Source organism: Leucoraja erinacea, chromosome 18 (genome assembly GCF_028641065.1).
Source record: "Leucoraja erinacea ecotype New England chromosome 18, Leri_hhj_1, whole genome shotgun sequence".
Taxonomy (NCBI): domain Eukaryota; kingdom Metazoa; phylum Chordata; class Chondrichthyes; order Rajiformes; family Rajidae; genus Leucoraja; species Leucoraja erinaceus.
Genome location: NC_073394.1, coordinates 9,007,302 through 9,034,644, shown reverse-complemented (window position 1 = coordinate 9,034,644; position 27,343 = coordinate 9,007,302). Strand labels below are relative to the sequence as shown.

The 27,343-nt window shown below is 43.7% G+C and overlaps 1 protein-coding gene across 1 annotated transcript; it reads left to right on the top strand.

Annotated features, from left to right (window-relative positions):
- Nucleotides 1–26,624, top strand: rcn1 (reticulocalbin 1, EF-hand calcium binding domain). Its single transcript, XM_055649244.1, has 7 exons — nt 1–169; nt 284–522; nt 9,964–10,157; nt 17,422–17,600; nt 21,789–21,849; nt 22,467–22,666; nt 25,121–26,624. The coding sequence occupies exons 2-7, from the start codon at nt 290–292 to the stop codon at nt 25,226–25,228; spliced, it is 975 nt and encodes a 324-aa protein (XP_055505219.1). The 5' UTR covers nt 1–169; nt 284–289; the 3' UTR covers nt 25,229–26,624.
- Nucleotides 26,625–27,343: the final 719 nt, after the last annotated feature.

Here is a 27,343-nt window from a genome sequence, read left to right as displayed (position 1 = left end):
GAAGCCGTGTCTTGAGTGGCTCAGGCCGGGATCAGAGGGGCCGGAGCGGCGGGGAACCCAGCAGAGGCAGCCGCTGGGTTTGAACTGAGTGCAACTTGCACAGGACAGATTGCTGAGTGCGTGGACTAAAAGGCAGTTCAGTAAATTCGAGGGGTGGTGTTTTAAACAGGTATTCACCGGGAGGGAGATAGGACATTGAATAGACGGGGAAAAAACTTGCTACTTTTCACGCACTGTATATTTTATGTGCCCTGTGTTTGTATCGTGTTATTTCCACTTGTAGGTTACAATGTATCCGAACGCGGGCCGTTCCAGGGCGCTGTATCTGCTACTGTTCTATGTCACGGGCGGCTGCTCCAAGCCCACGTTGAGGAACGAGCGGGTCCATCAGGACTCTGTCCTGAGCGACAAACTGCACCAGGACGTGGCCAACTTCGAATACGATCACGAGGCCTTTCTGGGCAAGGAAGACGCCAAGACCTTCGACCAACTCAGCCCGGAGGAGAGCATCGAGAGGCTGGGGTAAGTTTAGCACGTAAGGGGGAGAGTGTTGCAAGAGTACTACAAGTGTCAATTCAACCAGGGTGAGGTTTCAGCGATGCCACCCACCCTTGCTTATCACTCGCTGGTCAGTTAAGTTAATGCTCTTGACTTGACTAATGAGCGCTGGTGTTGATGAAATGTTGTCAGCGCAGAACAAGCCGGAGAGCGTTTAGTCACTTACAATGCAAAGTTTCCAACTTTCACTGTTGCAAAGAAAAACTCCCGGGAACATTGTGGGGAAGTGTCATGTTAATACCAACACGTGGCAGTCGGCTCTTTTCCAGCTGCTCTTGCATGTAAAGGGTGGGGGGTTGGGATCCGACCGTGGTTTTAAATAGCAAAAGGGGACTTGGCACTTTGCAGCCAATAAACTATTTTGAAGTGCAGCCACTGTTATAACGTTAGGAAACATCGCCGCTTATTTGTCCCCACAAACAGCAAAGTCACAGTTATCCAGATCATCTGCTTTGAAGAACATAAGAAATAGAAGCAGAAGCAGCCCATTCGGGCTCTCACCAATTTCCCTCATGGGAATCTCTCTCATTGGATCAAGGCAGGAGAATGGGGCTAGGAGAGAGAGAGATAGATCATCCATGATTAAATGGCAGAATAGACGATGGGCTGAATGGCCTAATTCTGCTCCTATCAAATGACATTTTACCTCGGCACCACTATTCCCTCCATTATCAACCTCTGTCTTAACTACACTGAATTGGATTAATTGAAAGAAACAGCTTTGAAACGGGCCCTTCAGCCCACAGAGTCCACACCGATCATCAATCACCCATTCACGCTAGTTCATTGTTATTCCCATTTTAATATCCATTCCCAAAGTACATGGGGTAATTTACAACGGCCAATTAACCTACATGCCCGCTCATATTTGGGATGTGGGAGGAAACTGGAGCACCCAGAGGAAACCCATGTGGTCACGCAGAGAACATGCAAACTGAGGTCAGGATAGAATCTGGGTCTCTGGCGCCGAGAGGTGGCAGTTCTACCGGTGGCACCAGTATGCTGCTCTCTTGGGAATCGGTTATCCTCCGGCTGGTGAAATTTGTTCAGTCCTGTATGGCTGATGTGTAGTTTTGTGTCTCTGATCCTTGGTTCCAGGCGCAGTGGCCAGGGGGGAATATCGTAAGTGCATTTGCTCTCTAAGCCTCAGAAGAATCGTGTATGTTTCAGAGAGATGGTCTCTCCAACTTCGAAACTGTAGCGAGCACTGGCCCTGTTTGATGAAGCCAGCCAACTCCGGGATCATTCTGATGAACATCCACTCTATAGGCCACAGCCTGGTAATGAACAGATTCTGTTCTTATAGGCGTCCTTAAGTCAAATATGTCCATAAGTCAGACAATAGGAACAAACCACTCAATATGATAACCACACCTCCACGGTATTGTGATGAATGGCACCAAAATCACATTAAACTGATTTTTTTTTTAAATTATTTTTAAAAAAAGGTAGCGAGAGTTCTGCCATTCATAGGAAGGAACAAGATATATAAATGTACAAAGATAGACACAAAATTACTCCAACCTTTTGCGTCTTTAGACACAAAATGCTTGAGTAACTAGTGTTCCTCTTCGGTATAAATCAGCATCTGACATCCAACACAAGATATAAACACATGTTGGACTTTTGGAATTTAATAATTTCAGGGAGCTTGTTCACGTGTAGGGGTATCCTTAAGTCAGGCATTCATAACCCGAGGGCAGCCTGTGATTATTTATGTTGGTTAATTAATTGTGTTGGTCAATTCAAGTAAAGTTTGTGGGCACAGTCACAAGATATGTGAGGAAAAGGTATAATGAAAATCTTGCTTGCAGCATCGTCATAGGCAAATGGACTCGTACCATGCATAGCTACATAAATTATGCATAAATCACACACAAATTCTGCAAGAGTAAAAAGAGAAAATCAAATAACAAGTTGGGAAAGTTGGTGTCAAGTTTGGAAAAGGGGAAATACATAAGAGATCTGGGGGTCCTTGTTCATCACTCATTGAAAGTAAGCATGCAGGGACAACAGGCGGTGAAGAAAGCCTTTGCTCCATAGATGCTGCCTCACCCGTTCAGTTTCTCCAACACTTTTGTCTGCCAGTGAAGAAAGCTAATGGCATGTTGGCCTTCATAACAAGTATAGGAGCAAAGAGGTCCTTCTGCTGTTATACAGGGCCCTAGTGAGACCACACCTGGAGTGTTGTGTATAGTTTTGGTCTCCAAATTTGAAGAAGGACATTCTTGCTATTGAGGGAGTGCAGAGTAGGTTCACGAGGTTAATTCCCGGAATGGCAGGACTGTCATATGTTGATAGAATGGAGTGGCTGGGCTTGTATACTCTGGAATTTAGAAGGATGTGATGGAATCTTATTGAAACATATAAGAATATTAAGGGATTGGTCACGGGACACGCTAAAGGCAGGAAACATGTTCCCGGTGTTAGGGGAGGCCAGAACCAGGGGCCAGTTTAAGAATAAAGGGTAGGCCATTTAGAACGGAGAGGAGGAAAAACGTTTTCACCCAGAAAGTTGTGAATCTGTGGAATTCTCTGCCTCAGAAGGCAGTGGAGGCCAATTCTCTGGATGCTTTCAAGAGAGAACTAGATAGGGCTCTTAAAGATAGCGGAGTCGGGGGATATGGTGAGAAGGCAGGAACGGCGTACTGAATGTGGATGATCAGCCATGATCACAATGAATGGCGGTACTGGCTCGAATGGTCTACTCCTGCACCTATTGTCTACAAGGCATTAGTGGCAAACACAATTAGTAAACAAGTCCATGGTAGTGCAAGAAATGGTCCGTGGTGTTCTGTTGCCAAAGCACTATTAGTGTTGTGTGAACTGATTCAAGAATTTGATGGTGAGGAGGGCCATTCCCATGATGGACCAGGCTGCATCCACCCTTCTCTCCAGCCTCATGTGTTGCATTGCAATTGCCATACCGTAGCAGATCATGATGCAACCTGTCCAGATTCCTTCTACGTGGCAGTAGGCTTTTTTCCAGCGATCGACTCTCTCTGGCATGCACAGGCTAGTGAGGCAGGGCAGGAATGGGTACTGACTGTTGTTAACTCGGAAGAAGGAACTTGGTACTCTGCAGGCAATAAACTCTTTTGAAGTTTAGCCACCATTGTGGCATTGGCAAACATGGCAACCAATTTGCCCCACTAAAGGCAAAGTTACAATTTCCATGTCATCGGTTTTTGAGGATGTAAGAAAAAAAAGTTGAAGTAGACCACAGTTGTACAAACAATAAGACGTTGGTGCAAAACACAACTAAAAAACAAATCCACTGTAGCACAAGAAGTGGTCTATAGTGTTCCATTGCCTATGTAGGATTAGCATTGTATGGGTCAGTTTAAGAAGCTAATGGTGCTTTTGATGATATGCCCGTGTGGAGTTTGTGGATGGATGGCATGTTGGTCACCACTCTCTGCAACCTCTTACATGCCTGTTCATTGGAATATCAGTACCAGGCCATGATGCGTCTGGTCAGGATATTTGAAGAATTATCAGTGCATCTGAAGAGGTTTGGTAGAGTATTCTCAGACATACTGAATATTTGTGAACTTCGAATAAATTAGAGATACCCGCGTTCCATGTTCAAGATTACACCTATGTACTGGCTCGGGGGGGGGCAGGGCATTGGAGATGTTATTGCCAGGATTTTGAAGCTATTAACTTTCAGTTAATTATGTTGGTTGATGAATAACACCATCTCTTGAGAACCCACCGACTGCTGGCAGTTTTCATCAACGCAAAGTGCGGAGATGTGCCTCAGGGGTCAGGCAGCTTCTCCGGGGGACATGGATAGGAGATGTTTTGGGGATTGAAAGAAGGGTCCCGACCCAAAACCTCACCTATCCTTGTCCTCCAGAGATGCTGCCTGATCCTCTGAGGTACTCGAGCACTTGGTGTTCTAAGCAATATTCCAGCATCTACACTTCCTTGTGTCTACATTTATATTTCTCAGCTTGGCTTGCGCCGTGGAGCCACTAAATTATAGCACGTTCTCGCTGTTAGCATAGAATATTTCCTCAAGGCTTTTGGAGTGAAGCTTGACCCATTGTGCTCTAGATCAGAGGCTGAGGGGCTTCCCAGTGAACACAGTGGGGATGGAGTTCAAAGTAAAAGATGAGTGAGACTCAGATATGATTCGGACCCAGAAACGAGAAACTAGATGCTAGAAGTAGGAGCAACGAACACTGTGCTGGGAAAAACTCCATCGACAATGCATTCTATCCACAAACTCTGCTCCACCCGTTGAGTTCTTCCAGCATATTGTTGGTTGCTCGTTTATGACCTGTGTTGTTTTTCTTCTCGTGGTGCTTTAGGAGTGTGTAATTGAGGCAGGTTTAAGATGTAGCAGAGAGTTCTTTTTCTGGAACTTTGTAATAAACTAATATGAAATAACATTGCAGTAGGAGGTATGGCACAACATTTCCACTTGTGTGCTAAATTTCAACCTGATGCAGTTCAGGTGCAGTACATGGCCAACTTGATTGTAAACATCTTAAGCCTGTCTCTGATTAATACAAACCTTTTAATGCCACGTCGACAGCTGCCCACAGCTTTCAAACTTTCGACAAATAGTTAATAGTGAGAGAGTGGACGTGGCATTCTTGGTCATGACACTCCCGCATGGACACTGAAGAAGGCTGAGCTCTGGTCCAAGGTTGGACCGCAGGGCAAGTGTCAGCTGTCTTATTATCACAAAGCAAAATGCTGCAGATGCTGAAATCTGAAATCTGAAATCCTTTGTAGTGAGAAACGAAGCAAATGTACGAAACAAAGTGCTGGAGGAACTCAGAGGGTCAAACATCTGTACAGGAAATGATGATTTGGATTAAAGAAGAATCCTAACCTGTAAATACCATCTGTCCATTTATTCCATTTGATGCTGCCTGACCCACTGAGTTCCTTCAGTATTTATTTTTTTTTACAGCATCTGCAGTTCCTTGTCATGGCATGATCAGCCATGATCTTATTGAATGGCGGTGCAGGCTCGAAAGGGCCGAATGACCTACTCCTGCACCTATTTTCTATGTTTCTATGTTTGTCCCGATAGACCTAATGTTCCTGATTGATGAACTCTCATCAGAACACTTCAGAACTTGGTCTGTTTCTCTTCTCTTCTCTTCTCACACACTTTCCATTTTCTATGATAACAGATTTGGGGATATGGCGATTTTCACTGGGAGTTTATACCTGTCAGTATGTACTCAAAATAACTGGTTGGGTCTCTTTGCTTTACAATAGCAGCAGATGGAAGTCACTTAAACTGCAGTTGCTGGAAATACATCAATAAAAATGAAACATTAGTTGCATGCAAAAGAAACATACGTGCATGCATACATACCAGAGATACCAGCATGGAACTGAGCATTAACTTTGTTTCCAGATGTTATTCTCCAGCATGTTTTATCGAAAAGTGATTTGAGTGAGAATTTTCAGATTCTGGGAGGGTTTGATAGAGTGTGCGTACATCAAAACTAACAACTTGAAAATGGAAGGACAACATCTTATCGATGGTTACAGATTAGAAAAGTTTAGGGTACAAATTTCTCCATCTATAAACTTCATAATTAGTCAATCTCCAAATCAATAGATGTCGGTACAATTTAGCATGTTCCTCTACACTACCACAGCAGAGGAACTTGGTTTGATGTGGTGACCTGAGGACTCATCTTGGTGAGTATCATGTGTCGTATTCCAGTAAATCTGTAATGATTTACAACAGCACTTCTAAATGCAAACTTATTCCATGACCAATAATGGTTCTTGATTTAATACAGTTCTGCTCTCCGCTACAGAAAGGGTGTGGTAGCATTGGAAAAAGGACAGATGCAATTTGCCAGGCTTTAGTTACAAGGAGAGGTCTACTAAGGTCTTTAGTTACAAGGAGAGGTTGGATAGGTGAGGATTGTTCTCACTGGAGTGTGGGAGGTGGGAGGGGTGACCTTGTAGGATTCTGAGGGGCATAGGTAGGCTAGGTAGTCCAAAAAAAAAAAAAGTTTTTGATGGTAGGGAAGTCTAAAACTAGAAAGCATGGGTTTCAGATGAGAGAGGAGAATATTAAAGGAGATCTGAAGGGCAGGTTTCCCACAGAAACTGGTGATTATTTGGAACAAGCTGCCAGAGGAGATGATAATGACATACAATGACAATGTTTAAAAAGCATATGGACAGGAAAGAGGTGGCGGTGTATGGGTCCAATGTGGGCACAAATGGGGTCGGGGAGATTAGCTTGGGTCCAAGGTCGGCATGAATGAGTTGGGCCAAATAACTCATTTCAGTGCTGTACAGATCTACGACCTTAGCTTAAACGCCCCCATGTTCAACTCCCTCCGAGACCTTCCCGTCCCTCTATAACATCGTACGGCTCTCCAACAACACAGCTCTTCTCCAATGTTGGCCTTTTTATTAACTCCAAACTAAAATGTCCGACCATGTTCAGTCGCTTCAGCGAAGAAAAGTCTAAATTCTGGAATTTCCCAACTGAATTTCTCCCCCTCTCCACAACTTCACTTTATCTGCTCATTAGAAAAGTGTAAGCAGGAAACAATATTTACAGAATTAGACCGATATTCCTCCAGTCCTTTCCTGTCCAAGTACCTGTCCGTATGCTTTTATATGTCTGTACCACCTCCTCTGGCAGATAGATCCACATAATCACCAGTCTGTGTGTGGAAAACCTACCTCTCTCTCCTTTACTCCACTAAAGGGGCTATATATAACATCGAGCACATATGACAATCGCGTTTATGCTACCTGGTAATGGAATTGATGATATAAAGATAATTAAGATCGAATTTCATGGAACATTCATCACATCATTTGCCATTGATATATTACTTACAACTTCTCTGCCAAATAATCTGGTAGGTTGTAAATGCAATGTTAGACACAGAGTGGCGCATTTCTGGAGTTCTGTTTTTGGGATCAGCTGTTAGACCAAGTCTGGCCTATGTCCAACTACCTGCAAAGCAAACCAACCCCTCACCTGTATCCACCTCACCTATCACTCGCCCGGCTTTGCCCTGCCGCTCACCTCTTCCAAGCTTTCACCTCGCCCCTCACCCTCTTTTTCCCCCTCCCCCACCACAATCCATCTGAAGAAAGCTCCTGACCCGAAATGTCATCTGTCAATGTTTTTCAGAAATTCTGCCTGACCTGCTGAATTACTTCGGCACATTGTGCCATTATTTTGTAAATCAGCATCTGCAGTTCCTTGTATCACCTCTGAATGCTCTTCCAAGTTGGCATTAAAAATCTCATTGGACTATTCCGAAGAGCAGCCGGAGGAATTCCGAATGGCGTTTTGAGAAATCTTTATCTCCCAAACAGTGATTGCTGTTTGCGGAATCTTGCTCTGCTTAAGTTGGTTGTGTAATAGTGACACTACTTCAAAGTTGCTTCATCTAACATGGTCTCTAATTACAAAAAAACTCCCAATGCAAAGCAATTACTACAGTCCACAGTGGTGAACTGTGCATGGCCCGATTGAAATATGAACCTCTGTGGAGTCCTGTACCAGTATAGAAAGGCATTTGAGTGACGCATATGGCTTGGACTCTGATTATTCAGCATTGAAAGGCTTGCACTGGTATATATGTTAGGTTGCAGTAATCTAACTTTAGGTCTTGGCTGCACCAATTCCAATGTACTTCACTTTTATCAAGGACAGATGCAAAGTCAGCATTTATGTCTTAGTATGTTGTTACTTTGTGTAATTTTGTTGTTTTTTATTAAAGCCAGATTTTATTATTGTGAGTTTATCCCCCTCTAAAGAGCTTTATTGATTTTGTTTACATTTATGCGCTTGCTCATGAAAAATCATGGTTTAATCTCATCGTTTTCTTCACAAAGAGGTTGCATTGATTCTTGATCAGTATATTGCACAAGCAACTTGGAAAAATATAATAAATCCAGAAGCATTTTATAATTGTGTTAAGGGCAAGAAGGTAACTAGGAAAAGAGTAGGGCCCATTAGGGACTTGGGGCCATCACTCAATGAAGCTATAAGATGCAGGAGAGGTCTTGTACGAATTCTTCTTATCTCTGTGTAGGAAGGAACTGCAGATACTGGTTTATACCGAAGATAGACACAAAGAACAGCCTGTGAAAACCTTGTTGGATTGATTGAATGAATTGATTGAAAGATACAGCCTGGAAACAGGCACTTTGGCCCGTCAAATCCAACATACCTGCACCTGAGGTGAGGATTGAACCTGGGTCTTCTGCGCTGTGAGGCAGCAACTATAACAGCTGTGCCGATCAGTGAAGGTACCTGGGATTTCTGTGTTGCACTGCTTGTGTGCAACAATCCCACCCCCCTCCTGGTTACACGGACAGATGACATTAAACGCCGATCTTTACAAGACAGTAATGGGCAGCACAGTGGTAGAGCTGCTGCCTCATAGAGCCAGAGACCTGGGTTCCATTCCTGACCTTGGGTGCTGTCTGTGCGAGGTTTGCGCGTTCTCCCTGTGGCCGCGTGGGTTTCATCCGGGTGCTCTGGTTTCCTCCCACTCTCAAAGATGTGCGGGTCTGTAATTTAATGGGCCTCTAAATTGCCTCGAGTTTGGAGGGAGTGCATTAGAAAGTGGGAAACATAGAATTAGTGTGAACGAATAATCATCGGTCAGCATGGATTTGGTGGGCCGAAGGGCCTGTTTCCAGATATCTCTAAGATTTTTGCAAACGACTGTGGTTTCGTGTCTTAGTTGTTCTCATTGTTTCCTTGATGAATCAGACCTTATTCTGCACTATTTGTCATCTTCAGGGCTGATTTCCCAACCAACGCAAAACCATTGATGTTATCTTGGACCACAGGAATGCGTGAAAGTCTCTTGCCCTTCCTTGGCAACGAAAAGTCAGTGTCCAGGACGTCCCAATTTAATGGCCTGTCACTTTTAACTTCTATGAATCTCAGCATTAGCCATGCATCCCCATAGCTCAAGGACTTCAACGAGTTTCCTGAGATCATCGGCCAATGCCCACACAATGATAGTATCAAGGAAGTAATTCATAAACCCACAACCATTCATTACTTGATCCCAACTCTAACCCTGTGAGAATATCATCTGCTCTTACTATACAATTGTTCATGGTCTACTTACTGACAGTGGACACGGAGACATTCTGACATTATATTATGATGATAACACTATTCAGTGTTGAGTTAAGAGTTTCACTGGTAAGGCCAGCATTTATTACCCTTCTCTCATTACCCTTAAGGTAGTGGTGGAGCTTATGGTAGAACCACTGCAGTCTTAGTGGTGAAGATACTGTTTGGACTGGGTTTCTGGATTTGGACCCTATGATAACAAAGGAACGGTGATGTGTTTCTGTCCAGATGATTTTTAACGTTGAAATACCCAATAAAACTAAGTGTTGCGTTTTTTGTGTCTTTCGTAGGAAAATTGTAGAACGGATCGATGAAAACAACGACAATTACGTGACCTTGGAAGAGCTGAAGGCGTGGATTATAAGGGTGCAGAAACGTTATATTTATGAAAATGTCGCTAAAGTCTGGAAGGACTATGACCTTAACAAAGACAACAACATTTCCTGGGAAGAATTCAAGAAAGCAACGTATGGCTATTACCTTGGTATGTCTAACCCTTTTCAGCATTGCTGCGGCCTGTGCCACTGGGGTAAACATTTCTATTCTTAATCATCAGTGGGCACACTGGGTTAGAATGGTTGTGACCCTGGACAGAACAACCCTGGGGGTGGGTGGGAATTCAAATCTTGCCTTTCCAAGTAGGAACATTTAATACATCCATGAAAGTTGATGAGTTGTTGTAAAAAAACAAATGCGATCAATAAACTCGTAGACAAATGCAGTACAGGAACAGGCCCTTCAGCCTAATTCGTCCATGCTGACCAAGGTGCTCCAATCTAAGCTATTCCCATTTGACCTATATTCCTCTAAACCTTTTCTAAACATGTACCTGTCCATGCATCTTTTAAATGCTGTCATATTGGATGCCCCAACTGCATCGTCCAGCGTTAGATACGACAAATAATCGGCAGCTGAATCTGATATTATTGGATACTAGAAAATATTTGGAAGAGAGTGATTTGCACACAGAGTCTGGAACACGCTGCCTACACAGGTGGTGAAAGCAGATAAGGAGCTTGTAGAGAAGCACTAGAATTGACAAGGAAGGCTGTGGTTCTAATGTGGGTAAGTGGGATGTGTTTAGACGGGTGCAATGGTGGACCTGGTCACGGTACATTAAAGGGCCTGTTCAATGAGCACTGTCCTCTCCACCATCAAAAGCATCTACATGCGGCGCTGTCTCAGGACAGCACCAACTATTGTCAGGGATTCCCCACCATCTAAACTATTCCTCTTCTCATGGCAGGAGGTACAAAATTCCTGAAGTCCCACACCGCCAAGTTCAGGAACTTTCCCACAACAGGAAGGGGGAGGGGATGGAGAGAGGGAAAGCAAGGTCTACTTGAAGATAGAGAAGTCAATGTTCATACTTGAATGTTCAAGAAGTTAGAGAAGTCGACTGGTAAATTAATTGGCACTGAAAATGACCGTAATTGTAACTGAATGGTAGCAGAATGGAAGGTGTTGATAAACGTGAGGGAGAATAAGTTATAGAAAAATAAATGGAGCAGTTAAACTGATGAGAATGCTCTGATAGCTGGCGTACACTCAATGGGCTGAATGGATTTTTTCTGTGGAATTCCTTAACCTGATGAAAATGGGCACACAAGTGGATAGGGTCTTAAATAAGGCATACTGTGTGCTTGCCTTCATTGGTTGGGACAAAGATTGGCAAGTTGTGTTGCCGATGTAAAATATTTTGGTTATGCCACATGTGGAGTATTGTGAACAGTTGGGATCACCACACTGTGGCAGCTTTCGAGAGAGTCCAGAAGTGGTTTACAAGGATAGTCCCTGGATAGATATATATTTGCTACATGGAGAGGATGGATTATTTTCTCTGGAGCATCTGAGGCTGAGGGGGTCACCTGATCAAAGTACAGTCAATTCTTATAATGTAAGGCAAAGATGGGTAGAGAGTCGGTCTTTTTGACAAACTAGAGGCATAGGTTTAAGGTGGACAGTTTAAAGAAGTTTTGTGAAACAAGTTTTTTATTAATACAGAGTGGTAGTTCCCTGGAACTGGGTACCGTGACTGCAATTTCCCCTCTGCAAGCGGAGGTGGAGCGTGGATACGAAGACACAATTTTGGTAATTAGATCGACACAAGCAGGAAATGGAGGGAGACGGAACATTTGCAGGCAAATGGGAATGGTTTATTTTGGCATTGTGGTCAGTACTGCCAGAGGTGGTGTTGAGGCAGATGCGATAGTGTTGTTTAAGATACTTTGAGATTGGCAGGATACAGCTTGCGTATAAAGCAGAGGAGATTGGTTTAACTTGGCATCATGTTTGGCACAGACAATGTCGGCTGAAGGGCCTGTTCCTTGTGCTTTGCTGAAGGGCCTGTTCCTGTGCTGTTCTCTGGATCAATGACCTGCAATGTTTGTTCTATATCTATGTGTTGTAGAGAAATGTGGGAGAAATCACTCATTCCTGGTACTTCAGCAATCAGTAATGCAGTGTCTGAAGAAGGATCTCGACCCGAAATGTACCTTTTCCTTCTATCCAGAGATGTTGCCTGACCCGCTGAGTTACTCCAGTATTTTGTGCATCTCTTCGGTGTAAACCAGCATCTGCAGTTCCTTCCGACACAATCAGTAATGCGTCTTGTTCCTTGGGGAAACACTTTTTCTCAATGTTAGTTTCAGCGATGAACTGAATTGCTCCAGGATGCTGTACAAGCTCTTGTTTAAGAATAATTGAATGTTGTCAGTAGTTTTATTCCTCCTGTTTGGCTGGGGCTGTGCTGGAACGTAACTCTCGCTGTGTGCATCCACCATCACGGAGACGCCAAATGCCACTTCCACTGTTTGGTTGACTGGTTTCCTCTCACTACTTTAGTGCTTCCTTTTATAAAGCACGATGATGTATGAGGGAGTGCAGACTGCCAGTGTGTCCCCTGGGAACTGAATCGGAATCGGTGGAGATTCTGTGTGCTGAGGCTGGAATGTACTGAAACAGTCCCTGAAACAGCGGTGAATTCCAAGACGTGATTAATAGAGTCTAAAGTTGGCAATGTTACCAGATGAATGCCGAGTGAGTTCATGACATTCCCCGTGACTGCAATTTCAGTGCAGCTTCCTTTGAAATACGCAGGATACTTGCACAAAGGAAGGTCGTTCTTCTTTAAATATTGATTTACTATCGGCAGTAATTTCCAGATTTATAATCGATGATAAATAAAACACTTGCCCACCTCTTCATTTTTAACTATTAGAAAGTTTGGCTTTTTAGGAATAGCTTGTGGCAAGTCTGCTCTCTTTAGACTTTTAGAGATATAACAGGCCCTTCAGCCCACTGAGCCGACCAGTGACTAGCCCTATTCTACACACTCGGGACAATTTACTGAAGCCAATTAATCTACAAATCTGTACGTCTTTGGAGCGTGGGAGGAAACCGGAGCACTCGGAAAAAATCCACAGTCGCAGGCAGAATGTACAAACTCTGTACAAACAGCACCCGTAGTCAATGATCAAACCCGGGTCTCTGGTGCTGTAAGGCAGCAACTCTACTGCTGCGCCACTGTGATGCCTGTCTTGGATAGACCACAGATGGAATGCAATAGGAAGACAAATTATGGGCAAACCTTTCTATGCGAGATCACTTTAATATACACACAGAATGGAGTTGTGTCATCAATTGGGCTCCTGGAATCTTTCAGCAGCCATTCCCAGCCTGATCCAGAGATGGATGGATAAAACCCGTTGTTCGAGATGAAGAGACAAAGAATTGCAAATGCTGGTTTACATAAGAAGACACAAGGTGCTGCAGTAATTCAATGGGTCGCTGGAGAACATGGATAGGTGATGTTTCTGGACAGGACCCTTCTTCTAACTTTCTTTCTTTCCCCCCCCCACTCCTACAATCAGACTGAAGAAGGATCCCGACCTGAATCGTCACTTAGCCATGTTCTCCAGGGTTGCTGCCTGACCCGCTGAGTTACTCCAGCATTTTTGTGTCTTGTTCAAGATTAAGTCGGCTGTGGGTACCACTATCCTGCTCCGCTCAAAGGGTCTGAGTTCAAAATCCACTCGGGAACAAACACCAAGATCCAGGCTGATCCTTCAGTGCAATTTTGCAGGAATGCTGCTCTGTTGGAGGTGCTGTGTTAAACAGTAACGCTATCTGCTTGCTCTGCGGGACATTAAATATGTCAATGCCACTGCTTTGAAGGGAAGCAGATGAATTGCTCAAAATGTCCTGCCCCCTCTGTAGCCCTGAACCAATGTCACAGAAACAAATTATCACATTGCTGTTTGTGTAAACTTGTTTTGAGCAAAATAATCACTTAATTTCCCAAATAATAGCAGTGGAGTAGACGCATTTCAAGTACCGAGTGAACTGAAATGGCTGGAGAAATACTATTCTCTCGTAATGAAGAAACCCAATTCCTTGTTTTGTAAAGTCAACCAATAAGTGCTGTTGCAATTTTCAGCGAGTCAATAGTCCGTGTCCTGTTGCCTCGCACCAGCGGGAGCAGATCTTGGTCAAGTGTGAGCTGGAAGCCCCGTCTTCATCGCTGCTGATTCTTTCTTCCATTGACTTTCACCAATCTTGCGTTATTGCACAGAATCTGGATATAGCGCATGGAATGAGAACTAAACGGCAGACTGATTTTACGGGCAGCACAATGCCACTATCTCACATCGCCTAGATATCCGGATTCAATCCTGACCTCTTAGTCCTGTCTGTGTGGAGTTTGTGTGATTTCCCCCTGCTTTCATTCAAATGCTCTGGTTTCTCTGTTTCCTTGGAGGGCGACACGGTGGCGCAGTGGCAGAATTGCAGCCTTGCAGCACCAGAGACCCGGATTCGATCCTGACCACGGGTGCTGTCTGTATGGAGTTTGTACATTCTCCCCGTGATCACATGGGCTTTCCCCGGGTCTTCTGGTTTCCTCCCACACGTAAAGGTTTGTAGGTTAATTGGCTTCAGTAAAAATTGTAAATTGTCCCATGTGTGTGCGGATCACTGGTCAGCGTGGACTCAGCGGGCCAAAGGGCCTGTTTCTGCGCTGTATTTCTAAACTTAACTAAACGTGTGCAGGGTTTACGGTTAATTAACTACCATACATTGTCCCAACCTTTTTCATCCCGTTTACCCCTGGCAACTTTAATAGCACATAACAATGTTATTTCACTTATTTATGTACAAGTAATGATGAACAGATACCGGTATACCAGAACCAAACACAGTCAGTCAATGAGGAAAAAATATGTACAAATCCAGAATCAACAAATTTATCCCCTGGGTAGACAAAATTTAGTCCCTGGGGGTAAATTTACCCCAGGTTGGGAACCCTTTGCCCTAGTGTGTGGGTGAGCGGTAGAATCTGGTCGGGGGCTAGGGTTAGCACGCAACAAAAGCTTTTCACTGAACTTCGGTACACGTGACAATAAACTAAAACTGAAACTGAGTTGATGAGAACATGGGGAGAGTAAAATGGGATTAGTGTCGAATTGGTGTAAAATGAATGCTTGATGGTCAGCATGCACTTGGTTGGCCAAAGGGTCTGTTGACATTGACTCCCAAGCCGTATCTCACATTAACTTGATACCTGGCAAACTCTCCCGGGTCTGATGGCAGAATAAAATCCTGATGTAGTAAGGACACATGCAATAAAATGGTTTTACAATTTGCATCGGGAGCTATGGGAGCCACTTGTTTCATTAGATGATTGGATTACTGACTTGCAGTGACCTGTTCTACACCATTTCACATTAATCGAAACTGTCCCGTTCTCATTGCCATTGTTGGCACTGTCTAGGGTGAAAGCTTGTGAATTACTAACATGGTGCAATATGTGAATTAAAGTCCTCCGCCCTGCAGTTATTGCATCCATAACCTCTACATTTGGCACAACAAGACGGGGCTTGTGGGGTTTATGAGGCTCTTTCTCCATGTCCTATATTAAGTGGCGGTGGTTCATAGATTCGATACAGTCAACAAATATGTTATCCATAGCCTCTAAGTACCAGTTATGAAAGATATAATTACCTACCCAAACCATGGTTGCAACACTGCTCAAAGTCCACTAATTGAACAGAATTAAACTTCTGCGGGTGTATGGTGGAGAGCATACTATTGGTTGCATCATGGCCCAGGAGCAAAAGAGGTTAAGAGAGTGGTGGTTATTGCCCGGTCCATCACGGGTACGGACTTCTCCACTATCGACAGGATGTGTAGGTTGCACTGACTCAAAGTTAACCAGTATCATCAAGGACCTACTCCACCCTGGCCATGTTCTCATTTCAATCCAACCATTGGGAAGAAGGCGCAGGAGCCGGAAAACTATGACCACCAGGTTCAGGAATAGCTTCTTCCCAACAACCATCCGGTTTTGAACAATACACAATACTAACCTCAGTAACAATGAACTTCTATGGAATTTCATGCACTGCACTAACTTTTTTGCACTAATATTGTGGTTATTGATTTATAGAATATTTAAGGAATTTATTTATATTTATTATATAATTTATTATATAATATTTATATTTATATATATATATATATACGTATATATATATACACATACATATATATACATATATATACATATGTATATATATATATATATATATATCATCTACGTGTATTACATTTACAGGCCCGTTAAACTGCTGCAAGTAAAAAAATATTGTTCTGTTGTCAGTACATGTAACCATCTAACACTCTTGACACATGAGAACTGTTTTATTTTGCCAGCCACAGCTGGTAACTATCAAGGTGAATTTAAGACTTCAGCTAGCCAATCCCTATAAATAAACATAATATGACTTGCATTCCAAAATAAGCAGAATGAAGAGCGTTTGAACTGCACTTAATTGCAATGTAGAAATCCTAAAGGGCCTGCCCCACTTGGGCGACCTAATCCACGAGTCCTGAAGAACCTCCCTCGAGCATGAAGGAGAGTTCCAGCCACCTCATACGACCTCCTAGGACCTCTTGTCGACCGTGCTGCGAGTTTGAGTCCAGGGCAAACTCTTCTAAACTCGCAGCTTAGGTCGCCCAAGTGGGACAGGCCCTTAATGCTTCTGCTTCTGTAGCGATCCAAATTCCAATATATTGTGATGTTAACTTGGTGTTGTAATTGGAGATTATAGTGCTATTGGAATTGGCTGTTTCTTGTGTCACTTGTGGCTTTGTTACTGCTCTCTGAATCTTAATATTGTAGATGGAGGTATCAGTTTTGAAGCTTGAAGATAGACTAACTGTCCACAGAAGCGCTGAATGAGTGCTGCATTATCAGTGCTGCCATCTGTTTGTTGAGATCTGATTGGCGTGCTAGAACGCTTGATGTTGTATCAAAGGAGGGACGGAAAGCTGGAATAAAAACAGAATCTGGTGGAAATACTCAGCAGGTCAGTTGGCATCTGTGGGAAGAGAAACAGTTGACGTGGGGGTTCGGTGACCCTTCATTCTCTTCTTCCAGATGCGACCTGCCCTGCTTAGTATTTACAGCATTTTAATTTTTTTTTTTAAACTTCCAGCATCTGCTGTATTGTATTTCACTTTGTAAAGTAAATCTTGCCTTGATTTCCTGCCTAATATCGTTATCTGCCTGTTGTTTGTTGGTTCTTTCTGTGCACATATTTCCTACATTGTAATAAGGAAACTTAAAGAGTTTAATAGGTTCATTATTGCAATTCTTTTCCCCTCCGTGTAGCGAAATGTGGTGGGGGAGTACAGTGCAGTGGGATTGCAACCTCCAATAACAGAACCTGTCCTTCTGTAAACCGCAGAGAATCCAGAGGAGTTTCAGGACACCGTTGATCAGTTCAGCTTAAAGAAGATGTTGCCTCGCGATGAGCGGCGATTCAAGGCTGCGGATATGAATGGAGATATGGTGGCGACCAGGGAGGAGTTCACTGCCTTCCTTCATCCAGAGGAGTTTGATCACATGAAAGACATTGTTATTTTTGTAAGTACCGGAGTCTCCTTGCAGATCCTTAATCTCTTCAGAATTGTACAACCTCTCAGTGCAGGAGGAGGCCAATTGGCCCCTAATATCTGTCGTAGCACTTTGAAAGATTGTGTTTTCAATTTATGATGCATCGTCTGCAAAGAATTTTGTTCCCTCTCCTTCTGCATCCTCCCCGAGATCGTTTGGTTCCAATTTATCTGGGAAATCCCAACAATGCATATGGATGGCAACATCAGGGCAATCCAAGATGTGCCACTGGGTACCTGGCATATCTGGTAAGAGTTGCTGCCTCACAGCTCCAGAGACCCGGGTTTAATCCTCATCACCTACACCAAATCCTGGCATCACATCACTCCAGTCCTCAAACAACTTCACTGGCTTCCCATCTCCCACCGGATTACCTACAAAATCCTGATCCTCACCTAAAAAGCCCTCCACAAATCTGCCCCCCCCCATATCTCACTGACCTCCTCTCCTCCTACCAACCCTCACGGTCCCTCAGATCCTCCTCTCCATCCACAAATCCAACCTCCGCAGTTTTGGGGACAGAGCCTTCTCCAGGGGAGCTCCCAGGCTCTGGAACTCCCTCCCCCAACTGATCCGCAATTCCGTGTCCCTCACCATCTTCCAGTCCCGCCTCAAGACCCACCTCTTCACCTCTGCCTATCCTTAGCCCCACGTCCCCCTCCCTTTTCATCTGTGCTTGAATTGCCTCGTATTGTGTTTTGAATTGAATTCTGTCTTTAATTTGTGTACTAGTCATGTCTCTACTATTTATTTCATTCCGCTTGCATGTTTTTCCTCTACCTGCTAAATTTTTGTAAGATGTCCTTGAGACTCTTGAAAGGCGCCCATAAATAAAATTTATTATTATTATTATAATTCCCGACTTTGGGTGCTGTCTGTGTGGAGTTTGCACCTTCTCCCTGTGACCCTGTGGACATCCACTGGGTGCTCTGGTTTCCACCCATATCCCAAGGACGTGCGGATTTGTTGACTAATTGGCCTTGGTAGAGTGGATACGAACGTTGGGATAACACAGAACTTGTGTGAGGATGAATGCTGGTCAGTGCAGAAGCAGTGAGACAAAGGGTCTGTTTCTATGATGTATCACTCAAAAAAAAAAAAAAAACCATAATCTCTTACTGAAATGTATATATATTTTTGGCCTTGCTTCCCTCATTACCTCTCCAGTAGGCACTGATGAAAATGAAATACTTAACAGCTCCACAGTTACATTGCAGGAAGTCAACTGCACACAGTTGCCGCTCTAAGGGCACCACATATAAGAAACCAGCACATAGCCCAATAAACTACAATGTGATCAAATTAAAGCAACAAAGTCCAAACCAAAACAACTTAAATCTTGAACATTAAACCTTGATGTTAAATGAGTCAACTTGTATATCAGTTACCATATAATGGCAGCTAGCAAACTATACATGTGCTTTCCTTACTGCACGAGTCCTCTGTCCTACTTCTGTTTAATCTACCAGGTTATTCCTCTGCTGTGGTCTCCCAAGACAATGCCTGCACTTGTTACACCTCATCACACGGAGACCACGTGGTGCAACTGTTGGTTCAGACCGTTGATAAAATTAATTAAACGGTCGTTCTTGCTTCAATATTCCCTTGATAAATATCAGTCAAACAATAAGCTGTACTTTCACTGCCATATTACACCAATGGTTCAGCACTGAATCAACGTTGTTGTATCAAATACATGGAGCAGTCTTTGGACATTTCCACCCTCGACCTCCCATAATTTTACATACTTCTACTGGGTCTCCCTTCAACCTCCAACGCTCCAGAGAAAACCATCTGGTCAAGTGATGCCATCGGACATGTGGCGACTGCATGGCCAAAAGGGATAGAAATGTATTTATAACATAACACGGGTATTGTTTATACACAAAAAATGCTGGTGTAACTCAGCGGGACAGGCAGCATCTCTGGAGAGAAGGAATGGCTGATATTTCGGGTCAAGACCCTTCTTCAGAAGGATTTCTTCTTCATCCGAGATCCTTCTGAAGATCCTTCTGAAGACCTGAGATGTCACCCATTCTTTCTCTCCAGAGATGCTGTCTGTCCTGAGTTACTCCTTGTGTGTATCTTCGGTTTAAACCAGCATCTGCAGTTCCTTCCTACACATATTGTTTAGATAAAGTGTTGAAACATGCCCTGTGGCCCATCAAGGCCGCACCGACCAGTGATCCTTGCGCACTAACACGGTCCTGCACACACTAAGGACGATTTCCAATTTTACCAAGCCAATTAATCTACGAACCTGAATGTCTTTGAAGCATGGGAGGAAATCAGAAATCCCACGCATGTGACAGGGAGTACGTACAAACTCCATACAGACAGCATCCATAGTCGTGATCGAACCCGGATCTCTGGCGCAGAAGCAGAAATTCTACCGCTGCGCCACTGTGCCGCCCTCATTGTCGATGAAAGTCTGTGAAGCTGTAACCTAGTGGGAGGAGCAAACACAACATTCAGTTAAGTCTGAAGAAAGGTTTTGGCCTGGAACGTTGCCTATCTCCTTCACTCCACAGATGCTGCTGCACCCGCTGAGTTTCTCCAGCATTTTTGTGTACCTTCGATTTTCCAGCATCTGCAGTTCCTTCTTAAACACAGCATTTCACTCTGTTGTCCCAGTGAAATGACAGTCTAAACGAACTGAGAAAATAGCATACTCTTTAGACATAAGTAGTTAACATTATGTAAAACTGGGCAACCTTAAATACATTTTTAAAATAAATAAAAAAAGCAGAGAAACTGTGGGGAGAGGGGGTCTAATTGGGCAGCAAATGGGGGCCAGAGGAAAGATGGGGACAAAAGGTTTACTTAAAATGAAAATGGTCTCTTGTGTGGTGGTGTGAATAGTAAGACGATAGTGTTGATTTTCAGGAAGAACTCACCGCATTCTTTCAGTTGGAAACTGAATATTGAGGATCAAATATCTGAAATTTAATACATGCAATCCAGCTATAGGTTGCAGTGCATGGAGAACACTCCCTAACCCCATTGTGTGGCTTCCCTAGTAAGTTCATTATTCTGCCTTGCTTGTTCACTCTGCCCTGTTCTTCATGCTTCCCTTGTTCCAGACAGTTGCAGTTTTCACTTTACCGCCTATCCATTCAGATTTAGTTAACCTTTGACTCAGTATAAACTGTGGGACAATTCACTGAATAGGCAGAGGGTAGAAATTCCCTCAGACTCCCTCTCTCTGACTCTCAGTCTGAAGAAGTGTCTCGAACTGAAACGTCACCTATTGCTTTTCTCCAGAGATGCTGTCTGACCTGCTGAGTTACGCCAGTGTCTTTTTTTGTTTTTTTAATATTAGAAGTAAGTACAATAATGTAGTACATAAGTATGGAAACAGACCCTTCGACCCACTGAGCATGCCGATCATTGATCACTTGTTCACACTAGTTACCACACTACACTAGGAGCAATTTACAGAGGTCAATTAACCTGCAAATCCACACATCTTTAGGATGTGGGAGAAAACCAGAGCACCAGGACAAAACCCACTCTGTTGCAGAGAGAACGTGCGAACGCCACACAGAAAGTTACCAAGGTCAGGATCGATCCCGAGTCTCTGACGTTGTGAGGCAGCAGCTCTACTGCTGTGCCACTGTCCAGTCAAATCACAATCTACGAGTACAATGCAAGTCGTGCAAAGAGAAAAATATCAGAGTGCAGAATATAGCATTTCAGTGTTATAGCGTTGCAGAGAAAAAGTCCAAAGTCCGCACAGTGGCAGGTTGGAAGATCAGGAATACCTCCTGCCTCATGGGAGGACCACAAAAGCTTTCAAGCTTTCGCATCTTCTGCCCAGCGGGAGAGAGGAGAAGAGGAAATGACAAGGGTGAAAATGGTCATTGAAAATGTTGGCTCCAATCTCGAGGCAGTGAAGTGTAGATGGTGGGGAGCCTAGTCTGTGTGACGGACTGGACTACAGACAGAGAGATATCATGTTTGGCTCCATTTTAGGGCACAGGAAGTCGTAACCCCCAAGAGAAGAGGGGCCGGCCCTTTGGGAGGGAATGAGAAGGAATCTCTTCCCTCGGGATCATGAATCTTTGGAATTTGCTTCTTCAATGAGCTGTGGAGGTTGAGTTGGACAAAAATGCATCCTGCGTCTCCAAGCAAACTTAAGATTGTTTTTATTTCTAGGAAACACTTGAAGACATTGACAAGAATTCAGATGGCTATGTTGATGAGGATGAATACATTGGTAAGGATTAGTGCCTCTCTAACCGTTTTCTCCGGGTGCTCCAGTTTCCTCCCACACACCAAAGATGTACAGGTTTGTAGGTTAATTGGCTTCAGTAAAATTGTAAATTGTGTAGGGCAGTGCTAGTGTACAGTGTAAATGCTGGCCCAAAGTGGACTTGGTGGGCCGAAGGGCCTGTTTCCACACTGTATCAATGTATCTCCAAAGCACATGGCCCAGAGGGAGAACATCTAGCCCAAGTGGTTCCACTTATAGGAGGGGAAATTGGAACTGTTCCCCCGTGGCTGTTTGTGGCAACCAATGTTTCTTTGGGCAGCCTGAAGTAAATCCATTTGATAGTTGAGCCTTGGGTTAGGATTGCTACAGATTTTGGGATCGAAGAGGGTTCACGGAGGGCGAGAGAAGAGATTAGAGAAGGAAATGTGAATATTGATATCCGACCTTGATAAGTTTAATAAGCAGTTGGCTGGGGGAATCTGAATCTGAATCTGAGAGGCTGGGGGTATGTGGAAGGCCATCACTGGGGTTGGTTAAAGCCTCTCTCGTGCATGATCTCCAAGCTCAGAAACACCAAGGGTCACAAAGCCATTCTGCCTCACTGCATTCTGCTCCCCCAGCTGATATGTACACAAAGGAGGAAGGTGCGATCGAACCGGAATGGGTCAAGACCGAGCGGGAACAGTTTACGGATTTCCGTGACTTGAATAAAGACGGGAAGATGGACAAGAATGAAATCCGGCACTGGATCCTCCCAGAAGATTATGACCATGCCCAGGCTGAGGCCAGGCATCTCGTCTATGAATCAGACAAAAATAAGGTGAGTGCAAGTATATTCCCTAAACTTTGTGTCTATCTCAGCATAAATGATCATTTGCAGTTCTTTGTTTCTATATATTCCATAAACTCCAGAGTGATCCATCTCAAACACAAAGAAGGCTGTGGAGCCTTGAAAGGGTTCTCTTTTGAAGGTTGGCACCGTGGAGCAGCTGGTAGAGCTGCTGCCTCATCACGCCAGATACCCGAGTTCGATCCTGTCCGCAGGGTCACTCCATCTGATTCTGCTGCTTTGCACTGACAATTTAATAACTCTGGCACTAAGTAATAACTGGCACTGGCTCTGGCCACTTAAATCAGATGCCCTGGACATTGTAGTATTTTAATGTTTTTTACCTGCACTTTTTTAAACTATTCGTACTGTTTTATCAGGAACTGGATTGTTTTTTTATTGTTTTTTATTTTTATGCGTGAAATGTTTAAGTTTTATGTGCGATGCTCCGATATTCCCTGGGAAACGTCTTCTCATTTTGCACTGTACAACTGTTGCTTTGCAAGATGACAATAAAGGATGATGATGATGATGAGGTGCTGTCTGTGTAGAGGTTGCACGTTCTCCCTGAGACCACGTGGGTTTGCTCAAGTTTTCTCCCAGACCCCCAAAGGCATGCGGGTTTGTAGGTTAATTGGCCTCTGTAAATTTCTTCTAGTGTGTAGAGAGTGGGTGCAAAAGTGGGATAATACAGAACTAGTGTGAACAGGTCGGCATGGACTCGGGAGGGGGGGGCGGGCAAGGGCCTGTTTCCATGCTGTATCTATCAATCAAGGTTTTAGTTTGGTTTATCATTGCCACGTGTATTGAGGTACAGTGAAAATGTTGTATGCTCTGCAGTCAAAGAAAATACTATGCATGATTACAATCAAGCTACCCACAGTGAACAGATAAAGGATAAATTAAGCAATGTGCCATCAGGCAACGTGTCTCAGTTCATCATAACACCATGAAGAAGGCACCCGATCATGAAGACGACTTCATCCATTGCCATTCGTTCATTCAAACGGGAGTAAATCCCGGATTTCAGTAAAGGGCAGAAGTCTGGGACTTGCAGGCTCTCAGTCTGAAGAAGGGTTTCGGCCCGAAACGTTGCCTATTTCAAGTCAAGTCAAGTTTATTTGTCACATACACATACGAGATGTGCAGTGAAATGAAAGTGGCAATGCTCGTGGACTTTTGTGCAAAAGACAAACAACAAAACAACCAAACAAATTATAAACACAATCATAGCACACATATTCTTTTACATAATAAATAATGGAAGTAAAAACGTTCTGTAGAGTTAGTCCCTGGTGAGATAGGCGTTTACAGTCCGAATTGCCTCTGGGAAGAAACTCCTTCTTAACCTCTCCGTTCTCACCGCATGGCAACGGAGGCGTTTGCCTGACCGTAGCAGCTGGAACAGTCCGTTCCTTCGCTCCATAGATGCTACTGCACCCGCTGAGTTTCTCCAGCATTTTTGTGTATCTCAGATGGGATCTATTGATTCACTGGACTCCACACAAATATCCAAGGTGACGGCTTAGTCTTGCCGAGATTCCCTGGTGTTCCTCGTGAATACTGTGTCCGGACCCATCTGCAACACGATCATTGATTTCGATGAGGATTGTGGTTCAACGTTGCAGGATCATTGATTTTAGTGGGGACTGTGGGTCAAAGTCTCAGGACAAAGACAAAGTTGTTTCTTGGGAACAAATTTTGCTTTAATTTGATAATTTTTATAATTTTGTATTTTGCCTATGCCAACCATCAACAGTCCATATTGACTGATTCTACGTTGACTCCATTTTGTTCCCACCGCATTTCCCCAGATTCGACATTCAAGATGAATGATAAGAACAATCAGTTAAAGATTTTCACTGTTCCTTCGTAAATGTGATAATAAACTAAACTAAAATGGAGAGAAAGTGGAAACTATCTCTAGGAGGGAGTGTTTGTATATATTGCTGGTCCTTTGACTTTAATAACATAATGGGTGCTCTATATTATGTAAGGGTGATTGTAAGGTGGGAATTCTTTAACCCGGGAATGGCCCCGACAGCACAGAAAGGGTCCATTTGGCCCATTTCACCTTTTTATAAAGGTTGTCCAAAAATAGCCTTGCAGTGTTACCCACAACTGCAGTTTAATCCTTTTCAAGTTCATCTGCAGTTGACTTTTGAAACCTTGAGTGGAATCTCATTCCATTGCCCTTCCACATTCAATTTCTGTTTTTGGATCTTGCTGTATATAGATTTATAGTCTTATTTCTTATGTTACGACTGTGACTACACTATACTTGACTCGGCAATACTTTCTTAGTCATAATGTCCTGTGAGTGTGAAAAGCATTTCAGCAAGTCAGATACGTTTTAATGATCAAACCCTTTAGAATGCAGTTGACTTTTTTTTTTTTTTTTTTTTTAACCCCAAAACCTTTTCATTTGATTTCTTTGTCAAATAGGATAAGCGATTATCAAAGGATGAAATCCTGGACAAATGGAGTATGTTTGTTGGTAGCCAAGCCACCAACTATGGAGAAGATTTGACTCGAAACCACATTGAGTTGTGAGAAGACAGCAGAAGAACCTGCTTGGGTGACGGGATGTTTCTCCTTCCACTCACAAGTTTGGACACGTCTCTGTTGAAGATGAAGAAACGGATTAACGGGCTGCAAGTTCCTACCGTGTGTCACGTGACTGCAGCTGTTCGACCAGCTAATATAGTCGACTCTTTACCTCAATAACTCATGGGCTGCCTTTGCCCAAATATTTGTTTGCACCCATACCGATCAATGTAAAAAAGACTTCTCTGCAGTAGGGTTGTACAGTTCAGAATTTTGGAAACCATTGGACACTTTTGTTTTTTTTCTCCCCAGGACTATGGCTGCTGGATCATTCTTGCTCCGTTATATATATTCTGTTGCCGTAAAGGACAAAGCCCCAGAACAATCACCTGGTAGGGTCAGCCAAGGGTCAGCTGTCTCCCATCCAAACTGTATTCTTGTTGATCCTGTTATGGGACCCAAAGGTACAAGAGAACATAGTCATATAACTTCACCCCTGTGATGGCCACCATTTGGTGGGGGCAGGGGCAGTATGTACATTGGAATGCCCAGAACTTCATGTACCTTTCCAAGTTGTACATCAATTGTTGATTGGCACAGCGGTAGATTTGCTGCCTTACAGCGCCAAATACCTGGGTTAGATCCTGACCAGGGGTGCTGTCTATATGGAGTTTGCATGTTCTCCCTGTGACCGCTGACTGCTCTGGTTTCCTCCCATATTCCAAAGTCATGCGGGTTTGTAGGTTAATTGGATTTTGTAAATTGTCCCTAGTGTGTAAGATAGAACTAATGTATGTTTGGTGATTGTTGGTTGGCGTGTTTCCACGTTGTATCTCTAGACTAAACCTATCCCGACTTGGACATGCAGGGTGATTCTTTTGTTATCATTGGCACTAAATTTCCTGTCAGCCATCATTGTGAGAGCGCCATCAGTGTAGGAATTCGGGTAGAAACTTCCCCACAACCTTTTCAAAGGTATATGCCAGCCTTGTCCGCAACTCGCACATTCTTTGGAAAGACACACAAAGCGTTGAAGTAACTTAGCGGGTCAGACAACATCTCTGGGGAACATGGATAGGTGACATTTCGTGTTGAGACCCTTCTCCAGACCGAAGGTTCTGTTCCCACACTCTATGAATGCATTCATGAAAAAAGCTTCCATCTTATCTTTCCAAGTGACACATCATCTTGCCAATGGAAGTGTGTGGAGTAATTGGGCTACTTTCCACATTGACCTCGGTTACATGAAGTTCTGGCCATTTCCTGTCTAGCTGGGCGTTTGCCAATAGGATTTATGCTGAGGGATGCAGTGGTTCATTTGCTGAGGAGTAGTGGGACGGGTGCGAAGAGGTGGCGCTGGGTCCCCATAAAGGATACAGGCGGAAGAATTGGTTAAGGGAAGGTCTGTTGCAAAAATGACAACCAAATATTTCTGGAGATGTTACAAGGCTTACATTACATTTAAGGATTGGTCAGTTTTTAAGTTTGGCAATAAATTGTTGGGAGGCTATTAATATAATTTGCTAATGTGCTTCCCAGCTAGATAATCACAAAATTTAAGACTAAACAAAGTGAGATTAGGATGGGTCACCAAAGGACTGGCCAATATTGGTTTGCCACCCATAAAGTGACCAAGGCTGTTAGATCAGTCTTGCTTGGAAGTAGATTGTGCTCTTTCCTCATATAACCTGGGCTGATTCTCGCTGCACACCTCGTGTAAAGAATGGGTTTTAAGGAGTAAAAAGGCAACAAAAAAAAAGGAGACGGGGAATTCTGGAGCCCAGACAGCTGAAGGCACCTCTTCCTGACGTAGAGAGTGGAAGATAAACCTGTTCCACAGGAGAATTGGAGAAGTGCAGAGATCTCTGGCTGCAGAGCTGAAGGAGGTTGCAGGAAAAAGGGACAGGTGATGCCCTGGAGGGATCCGAAAACAAGCTTAAGAAATTCAAAATGGAAGTGTATGTCAATGGGGAACCAATGGAAGTAGGAGAGGTGGCTGCGGAGGGTCTTGGTACGAATCATTATTGGTATTTATTATTGTCGAGTGTACTGAGATACAGTGAAAACTTTGCTTTAGGTGCCGTACAGATAAATCTTGCTGTACATGAGTGAAATGTGCAC